Source organism: Centroberyx affinis, unplaced genomic scaffold (assembly GCF_046629955.1).
Source record: "Centroberyx affinis isolate AG114_WGS23_722 - 3 ecotype Tasmania unplaced genomic scaffold, CSIRO-AGI_Caff_v1 ptg000142l_1, whole genome shotgun sequence".
NCBI classification, from domain to species: domain Eukaryota; kingdom Metazoa; phylum Chordata; class Actinopteri; order Beryciformes; family Berycidae; genus Centroberyx; species Centroberyx affinis.
Genome location: NW_027278840.1, coordinates 24,487 through 33,809, shown reverse-complemented (window position 1 = coordinate 33,809; position 9,323 = coordinate 24,487). Strand labels below are relative to the sequence as shown.

General features: G+C 44.5%; 1 protein-coding gene across 2 annotated transcripts; it reads left to right on the top strand.

The window, feature by feature from the left end:
* Nucleotides 1-6,182: 6,182 nt before the first annotated feature.
* On the top strand, nt 6,183-8,004 carry LOC139654476 (G-protein coupled receptor family C group 5 member B-like). 2 transcript variants are annotated; one of them, XM_071531563.1, is made up of 3 exons: nt 6,183-7,290; nt 7,568-7,680; nt 7,960-8,004. In XM_071531563.1, the coding sequence occupies exons 1-3, from the start codon at nt 6,183-6,185 to the stop codon at nt 8,002-8,004; spliced, it is 1,266 nt and encodes a 421-aa protein (XP_071387664.1). The 2 variants fall into 2 exon arrangements, with proteins under 2 accessions (XP_071387664.1, XP_071387655.1); XM_071531554.1 differs by having other exon boundaries at nt 7,568-7,689.
* The last annotated feature ends 1,319 nt before the right edge of the window (nt 8,005-9,323 follow it).

The window sequence follows — 9,323 nt, the reverse complement described above, 5'->3', positions numbered from 1 at the left end:
AACTGGGATTATGGGATGGCCCATACTTAACTAGATCCTGTCGCACTGTGACCTTAGTAACCATGGGATTACCTAGATTAGGGCTGATGTCATGAGTCAGTCAGTCTGTCTTCCTTTCTCTCTATCACACACAAACACACACACAGACAAAAACAAAAAAACGCTCACAAATACACACACACTCCTCATTTTCAGACACCAAACACCTGTTGAATAGGCGAAGGATTCCCAAACTTTTTCAACGCCTCCTTGTGGACTTTGCTTTGGCAGAGGACTATCAGAATCTGTTGAAGTGATGGTTGGCATGGTAACTAGTAAACAATATATGTTTTTCGATAAATTAACATATTATAATACAGATTTTATTATTTGACTTTTTATTAAAGACGTTTGTAGTATAAAACAACGTTTGTATTACGCAAATATAAAATATTGTGATTATTATTTTCAATGAAAATATGTCACTCCTTTTTATCTGGTGCTAGTTTTGGCCTTTGTAAGACAGATTACTTTTTAGAGCAAGCTAGAGCTACTATTGATAGGTCGGTACCTCGCTACCCTTAGCTCTAGGTAGCTAGCGCTAGTTTGCTAGCCCAAACGGACCGTTGGGTGGCGAGACTGTGTTGAGAATTCAGGCACATCAAATTGGCAGATGAATTGTGTACATAATTGTGTATATATCCAAGCTCCTATAAGGATTGTGCAATTGGGAAGGACAATCAGAAAGGGAGGAGAGAGTGTACAATCAGAAAGGGAGGAGGGAGTGTGACGGCTGCAGAAAAAGGAGATTTACAGGGAATTCTTCACACAAATAATCCAATTATTTCCTATCAGACATTGTTGGACAAAATGGACGACTTGGACAGCTTAACTCTATTCATATACATGTATTATTATTATTTTTTTTTTCTGAACTCTGCCACACAATTTCTCTAATTTCTCTCGCTGCTTTCATCCAGGTGCAGCTGGACCGGCTGGAGGCTTGGCGGCATGTTTATGCTTCAAGGTTGTTAGACAGCATTTAGGCCTATATCACAACACACACACACACACACACACACACACCTAAGAAGCATGTGACATCCATTTGCACATAAATTTTCGACTTATTTTACATACATTCGTATTGAAATGTTTGACTTGTAAATGCATACATCTACAAGCCCACTCAAAATAGAAATAAGGTTCTACGTAATAGGCTAAATATCATTTCAAATAATTCAAACTCATTTTTGGCATTCAATCGGAACCAATCAGAACACGGCTTTGCTTCACCATTCTAACCGATTATGACATCATTGGATGGAGCTCGACTGCTCTACCAATCATAGCCTGTCTCAGCTGCACTGATGACATCACAATCAGAATTCGAACATGTTTGGTCACAGCAGCTCAGGGCATAAAAGGCCCCGCTTGAGGTCTTGAGCTTCATACCTTACCACGGTAAGGTATGCTCCCCTGGGTGCTGGTACAGCTGATGGTTGGACTGCGGCAAGATGCTCTCTTTGGGAAACTTTCTACACGGCCCTCATTTCAGACCAGTAGCTATTGGATGCTTGATGGAAACTTTCTCTTTAGTTTTTTTTTCTAGTTAATTTTGATAGTTTGGACCAGGTGACGTGGCGGCTAGCGAACACGGTTCTTTGAAGAGCGTGAAGAGCACGTTTTGTGTCCCGCAGAAGCCAACCTGCCAGCCGCTCCAAAGGTGTGTTCTGGCGGTTAGCGATGGCGGTTCATTGAAGAAGTGGTGGTTGGTACGAACAGATGCGGTTTGCCTCCCGCTGAAGCAAGCCTGCCAGCCAGTACAAACAGTGGTCTGGCGGTCGCGATTTAGGCACGGTTCGCGTCCCGCTGAAGCCAACCTGCCAGCTGCTTCAAAAGTGTGGTCTGGCGGTTAGCGATGGCGGTTCGTTGAAGAGCTGGTGGTTGGTACAAAGAGACGCAAACCCGCCACCCAGTCCAAACTATCAAAATTAACTAGAAAAAAAAAAAGCTGGCACGAGACACCTGAGTAACACCAATCTCGTTTGTCCCCCTGTGACATACCTGAAAAGTAGCTTCACCAGCTACTTTGCTGCTAATGTTATCTTATCTTATCTTATCTTATCTTATCTTATCTTATCTTATCTTATCTTATCTTACAGGGTTGTAGGCCCTTGTCAAAGTCCACAGTAAGAGCTTTACCAGGGGCTCCATTGAATGTGCTGGGTGCTGCCGCAGGTGCTCCTGCTGCTGCAGCAGTAAGCCAGGTTAGTAGTCAGTAGTGGCAAGCAACAAAACTGCTGCTGCTACTAGGCTACTACAGCTGCTGCAGCAGTAAGATAAGATAAAATAAGATAAGATAATCCTTTATTAATCCCACAACGGGGAAATTTATGGTGTCACAGCAGCAAAGGGGATAGTGCAAAAGCAAGTAAAAAAAAAGGCATCAGTAAAAAGCAATATATAATAAATAAATAAATAAATAAGTAAACAGTTATTGAAGTCACATTATTGCACATAGGGAAATATTGATATTGCACAGTTGGTATACATTCAATATTGCACATGAGTGAAATTGTCAGTCTTGGTGTGTGTGTGGTCTACTGGGAGCAGTGTTGGTTGTAAAGTCTTACAGCAGTGGGAAGGAAGGACCTGCAGTACCTCTCCACACACCGCGGGTGAAGCAGCCTGTCACTGAAGGAGCTGCCCAGTGCTGTCAGAGTGTCTTGCATGGGGTGGGACATGTTCTCAATCTGGGATGACAGTTTAGCCATCATTCTCCTTTCGCCCACCACCTCCACTGGGTCAAGGGGGCATCCCAGGACAGAGCTGGCCTTCTTAACCAGTTTGTTAAGTTTCTAAAGTGCATGTGGATTGTCTGTCCAGTCCAGTTTATTATTCAGGTGAACACCCAGGTACTTGTAAGACTTCACCATCTCAATGTCCATTCCCTTGATGTTCACTGGTACAGGAGGAGAGTGTTTGCTTCTGTGGAAGTCCACCAAAAGCTCTTTGGTTTTCCCTGCATTGATCTGGAGGCGGTTCCGCAGGCACCACTCCACAAAGCACTGGGTCAGTTCTCTGTACTCCCTGTCGTCCCCATCTGTGATGAGGCCGACAATTGCGGAGTCATCAGAGAACTTTTGCAGGTGGCAGTTGGCGTGGCGCAGGTGGAGTTGTGTGTGAAGTCTGCAGTGTAGAGGGTGAAGAGGAAGGGAGCCGGGACTGTTCCCTGCGGGGCCCCCGTGCTGCAGACAACCATGTCGGACTCACAGTCCCGTATCCTCACATACTGTGGTCGGTTGGTGAGGTAGTCCAGGATCCATGTTGTGAGGTGGTGGTCCACCCCTGTGCGCTCCAACTTGTCCCTCAGAAGTGTTGGCTGTATGGTATTGAAAGCACTGGAAAAATCAAAAAACATGATTCTCACAGTGCTCCCAGCCTTTTCCAGGTGAGAGAGGGATCTATGTAGGAGGTAGATGACAGCGTCATCCACCCCAATGCCAGTATAGGCTTAGTAGTGGTAGTTCCAGTAGTTCTCATTACAGATATCTGAAATATTTTAAAGTAGCATTTTGGCTAGTTATAATGTAATAGAGAGATATTGTAAATTAGCATTTGAGATATCTCTCATATGACCAACCGAAATGCTAATTTAAGATATCTTTTATTCCCCACGCCCCACCCTCCGGAGAAAGGGAAAAAGGTGGAGAGATTGAAACATATGGTCAGAATTCTCACTTCTAGTGAATTAAATAATGAAATTAAGTTAACTGTTATTTTGCTGTGGGCTGCATGAAACCTTCTCAAGGACCTCTGGATCCTGGGTTTTGGGACTACTTAGTTTTCTTGTTCCATAAGTAATGGATAATGGACTGTGTATAAAAGACATTCAGTACTCTGACATTCAGGCACAGCTGTTGCTGGCATGCCAGTGAGGATAGTATTGAGCGCACTATTTGGATTAGACTGCCATGACTGACACTGCTTATGTGTGTGTGTGTGTTTATGTGTGTACCTTGTTCAAAACCAGCTTTAGCTTTCCCTTTAAAAGCAGGTCTATGTTTGGCCTCTGTCTGTAATTGAGATCACTAGTGTCTGTCAAGGTCAATATCTCACACTGATCTGAATGGACGCAATTAACCACAATGGCTGCTTCATATCATGGCTTTATTCATGTCCTCTCAAGCTCCAACATGAAGTCATTGGTGTAACTAATAACTTCTGACATAGAACAGAATAAACAGAATTAATTTATTTTGCATGTTCTTTTTTCAACAAAAAGGTATTCAGCCGCATCCAAAGAAGAGTCTTGTGATGGGGAGCCTGTCTGAAAACTGAAAATAGAAGGTTTTGAAGTTTTTGTGTTGTTAGTACCCCCATCATCTCTCACACACAGAAATACTGGCATGTACAGTATGCTGCACCACGCATGTACCTGTGCGCACACACACGCGCACTTGCACAAGCACACACACACACACACACACAGACACACACACACACACACACACACACACACACACACACACACACACAGAAATGCACTGCGTCACAGGCCACAGGGGAGGAGATTACTCCAGCCTAAAGGCAGACTTGGCTGAGTCATGTCTTCCAGAGTGTTATGCAACGTTCTCTACTAGGATGGCCACGTGGGTACAGTACTCACCTGTGTTTAGATCGGCCATCTGCCCCTTCCCTGCTCCTTCTGCTCCCCTCCCTAACCCGTCTTCACTCTGCAACGTACTCTGTCTCCAGACACCTTGCAACTAAATAGTGTTCCAATTGTTTTGCTTCAATCTGGTGTTTGCTCAGCGCAAATTAAAGATGTATCTACATCTCATGCAGCTTTGGTTGTGCGGAGCAGTGGTATATGAGGAAGATAAGGGACCGTGAAGCCAGGAAATAAGATGTGCAGCCGAGTGACTAATACTGGATTACATTGACTTTGAATGGCAATGCTTATATACTTTTTTTTCCTGGCAAGACAGGTGCTCCAGCAATTCATAGACCCCCATGTGTGGGTGGACAGAGGTAAAGATTGGACTGCATCTCTGTTGACACCTCCGCAGATTCAGCGTGAAGCAAGGAGAAAGAGAGAGAGAGAGAGAGAGAGAGAGAGTGAGAGAGAGAGAGAGAAAGGCATACAGACAGAATGAAGAGAAAGAGAGAGAGAGGACAGAAGGAGTGAGAGAGGCAGGGACAGTGAGAGAGAGAGAGAGAAGAGTGAAAGAGAGACAGAAGATATATTTGGCTATGTGGGTGTGTGAAGTATCAAGGCATGCATCATACATTGTGGATCTCTCTTGGAGCAGCCGGACGAGCCATTGCAGCATCAAAACATGTTATTTGTTTGTGTGACAAAATGCGCTGTTTCGTACTTTGAAACACACTGGGAATTGTGTTGGCGGGGAGAAACATAAAAGACTTTTCATTTTCAAGGATACAATGGAAATGCTTTTCTTTCTGCTCTTTTTTTCCTCAAGGATTTCATTAATTGGGATTTAAAAAAAGACTTTCTCCAGCTGAAGTGACGCCTACTGATCTGTGAATCATGCAGGGAAAATGATGATGCCTCTTCAAAGTCAATAATTCAGTCAGACAAGAATCCATCTGAGGTGAGTTGGAATCATAAGGATTGACAAGTTAAATAATTTTAGTATGTTCTGATGTTTTGTGTGTATGTATGTATGTGTGTGTGTGTGTGTGTGCGTGTATGTGCGTCTATGTGTGTTTCTGTGTGCTTTTGAGTACTGAAACTCGACTTCTAAAAGCCCAGTATGCAATGTAGTCAGCCCACGCTGTTTCTCGTTCCCATGGAAACCATTGCCCAGTGCTAAAAGCAGTTCTGTGCTGGGTTGTGCACTGTGTGCGTCTATGTGTGTGTGTGTGTGTGTGTGTGTGTGTATGTGTGTATGTGTGCCTGAAAGGGAGAGTGACATATTCCCTTCTAAAATAAAATAGTGTTATCAGACCTTAATCTATCGATTGCTATAGTGTGTGCTATTGTATGACTAGAATTATGGAAACACTGTATAAACTAATATGATTTATCACTACATTTCTCCATCCCACATCTCTGTATCTCTGTCCACACCATCACTTTCGGTTTATTGCTTTTTATCCCTCTGTACCTTTATACCCTTCTCTCTCTCTCTCTCCTTATCTTATCACATTCTTCCTCGTCCTGTCTCTCTAAGATGGCCGTCAGCCATATCATCTTCTGCCTCCTGGCACTGATTGGCTGTGGTTCATCACACCCCTCTGCTCCTCCACGGGGATGCAGTGTGGATGTGGACCCTCCGTACAGAGTGCTGTGTGACCTGGAGTCAGTTTGGGGGGTGGTTCTGGAGGCGATGGCCTGCGGCGGGGCCCTCGCCTCTCTGGTCCTCTCACTAGTCCTCCTCACCAGGCTGCGCTCTATTTGCGACCCTGCCAGGCGCTCTGGCCTGGGGCCTCTTCTCCTGCTCTTGGCCACGCTCCTGGGGCTCTTCTCCCTCTCTCTGGCTTTCCTGGTAGGGAAAAACCAGGCCCTCTGTGTGGTCCGCAGGGCCCTCTGGGGGCCCCTTTTTGCCCTCTGCTTCTCCAGCTTGTTAGTCCAGGGTGTGAGGCTCAGGAGGCTGGTGGCTGGCAAGACTAGCCCAGCAGGCAGCTGCCTGGCAGGGCTTGGGATGGCCTTGGCCCTGGTTCAGGGGATCATTTCTGCCGAATGGGTCCTGCTGACTGTAGTCAGGGAAGGTCACCCGGCCTGCGACTACCCGCCTTTAGACTTTGCTCTGACCTGCAGCTACACTCTGGGGCTGCTCCTCACAGCTATGGGGCTTTCACTGGGGGTGGTGCTGTGTGGAGGAGAGATGGAAGCAGAGGGAGGAAGTGGAAGGGAGGAAGACAGAGAAGGAGCGAGTGAAAAACGGAGATGGAGGTGTAATGGCGTCTGGCTCTTCCTGTCCTGTCTGGCTTCAGCACTGCTGTGGGTTGCCTGGCTGGGGTTCTATCTGTACGGCAGTCAGGCACTGAGGATGAAGGGGAGAGGGGAGAGGTCCGGGATGGGGGGAAGGAAGGGCGTGAAGACGTGGGACGAGCCTGCGCTGGCGGTGGCCCTGGTCACTCAGGGCTGGATCCTGCTGCTGTTCCACGCTATCCCAGAAGCCCACCTGTGTCTGTGGAAACCTCCGTCGTCCACCGCGCAAGACTTCTTTGACACCAGTCAGCCTACCCCTCCGCCACACTTTGGAGAGGAGCTCCCCACACACTCTCACCGGTCTTTCCCAGATAACCAGGCCTACTCCATGGAGGAACACAGTGCAAGTACGTTACATGTGTGTGCGCATGTGTGTGTGTATAACAGAGCTAAAATCACTCCTCTGATAGGAAAACCATCCTTTCAAACCATCAAACTCAAGTCCATTGGTAAAGCAGTCATCCAGGGACCCAGGGACTCCATAAACTAGAATTGTTATAATCCAGATGCTATAATCCTTGCTAGCATGAATGACACCTGTAACGTGTGTGTGTGTGTGTGTTTGCATCTGCCTGCTAAGGTCACTGAATTTGCTATATGGTTTTACCCTGCTTGGTCTGTCAGCTCTCCGAGGTGGAACATACCACAGCAGCCATGGGAGTATCCGTCCTGGCATCCCCTTCAGAGGTCACGTCTACCAACCCACTGAGATGGCCCTCGTCATGAACGGTGGAACAGTGAGTATGGCAGAAACAGACCTGCTATCTCTCTCTCTAACCCTAACCCTAACCCTAACCCAAACAATATTGAACACGGATACATTGAGCATAGCCTACATTGTCAACTCTAAATGACATGACAGAATTGAAAATGACATAAATCATAACTGATCAGATTCGTTCTTATAGCTCTGAAGATCTCTCTCTCTCTCTCTCTCTCTCTCTCTCCCCCTCTCTCTCTCACCAACTAACTTAATGCACCATTATACTTAACAGCTACTTGTTTGTCTCTTGTAGATGCCTACAGCCCCAATTAACTACACTGGAAGACAGTTGTGGTAATATAGGAGTCAAGACTTGAAGACAAGAGGATCCACTGGCTGGTGTCAAATGTGTGATGGTCGTAGAAGTTCCCTGTTGCCTAAGAAGAATGAAGTATTACAGACATCAGTTTGAATGAGCTCTTGGATTTGATGGGAGCTAAATTTGTGTTTCTAGATACATCTATGAATTTTACAAACATATATAATAGTATTTTTGTTAAGTTTTCTTGATTGTACTTGATTGTGAGGGCATTTACAGTGCATTATTTTGATCAGCACAGATCTGCTCATGAAATCTTGCTTGTAACATACTGATGAGGAGATGGAGTCATGTTATCTTGTATGAGGATCAAATACTAATGTGTCCAGCAAGCCATTGAAGGGAAGTAACTGAATCAACTGCCACTGGACCAAGAGGCAAATTAAGATTCAAGTAGGGACTTTAATTTGCATTACTGTACAGCTAAACACTTTGGAAGAGCAAGGCTCTGAAACCAGTGCGGCTTCTTGCTGATTACCGATCATCTGTACTGTTTGCTTTGTGAAACTTACCTTTAGTGTTGTGATATTTATAGCTTCTCTTTCTGTTTGGCTTAAAGCTGCGATACAGGAAGACCTTCATGACGTTCATGTAAATTACTTCAATACGCCCACAAAGCTTGCCTGCCCCCTCTACTTCATGCTGAAAAGACACCAAGGACACTCTTGCAGTATTTTTCTCTTCAAATCTCCTTTTTATTAGCACTGACTAAAAATCTAATCTAAGTGCTACTGGATATCATCCATGCTTTACTTAATAGACCCTATCTTGACCTCTGGAGTGTTGAGGGATGATATAAAAGGCAAAATAAAAGTCCATAGCTTTGATATGCATGCAAATAATTAGTTTTTTTTATTTATAAGATTATAGTAAATAGCTATTCAGTACTGCAATATATATGTAGGCCTACTGCAGTAAAGGGTTTGCAGTACTTTTTGAAGTTGTGAATTTGCACTTTATCAGCTCTAATCATGTCTGGGCATTGTGACAGTCTGAGATTTGAATGCATGTAAAAGCACATTTAAGAAACAATGTAATGTGTCACAATTAATATTGTATTTTCAGTGTTTTCTAGAATTTTGATATATACATTTTGAAGGAAAATACCAGTTTTAGTTTTAGTTTTAGTCATCTATCTCATTTGCTCACTTTAGATTCAACAAGGCAATTGATTGTGTTGTGAAATGTAAATCAGCATCACATTACATTCTGCTGTTCATTGAATCCCATTCAGTTTCAAATTCCATCAAATATCCCAAGAACATTCAGTCTGAAACAATGATCCATCATGGTGAATT

What these genes read in the sequence shown, in the direction of transcription:
- LOC139654476 (XM_071531554.1), top strand. Translation starts at nt 6,183, where the DNA reads ATGGCCGTCAGCCATATCATCTTCTGCCTCCTGGCACTGATTGGCTGT. An exon ending in CATGGAGGAACACAGTGCAA is followed by an intron (nt 7,291 to 7,567) that starts GTACGTTACATG and finishes TTGGTCTGTCAG; the next exon opens with CTCTCCGAGGTGGAACATAC. An exon ending in ACGGTGGAACAGTGAGTATG is followed by an intron (nt 7,690 to 7,959) that starts GCAGAAACAGAC and finishes TGTCTCTTGTAG; the next exon opens with ATGCCTACAGCCCCAATTAA.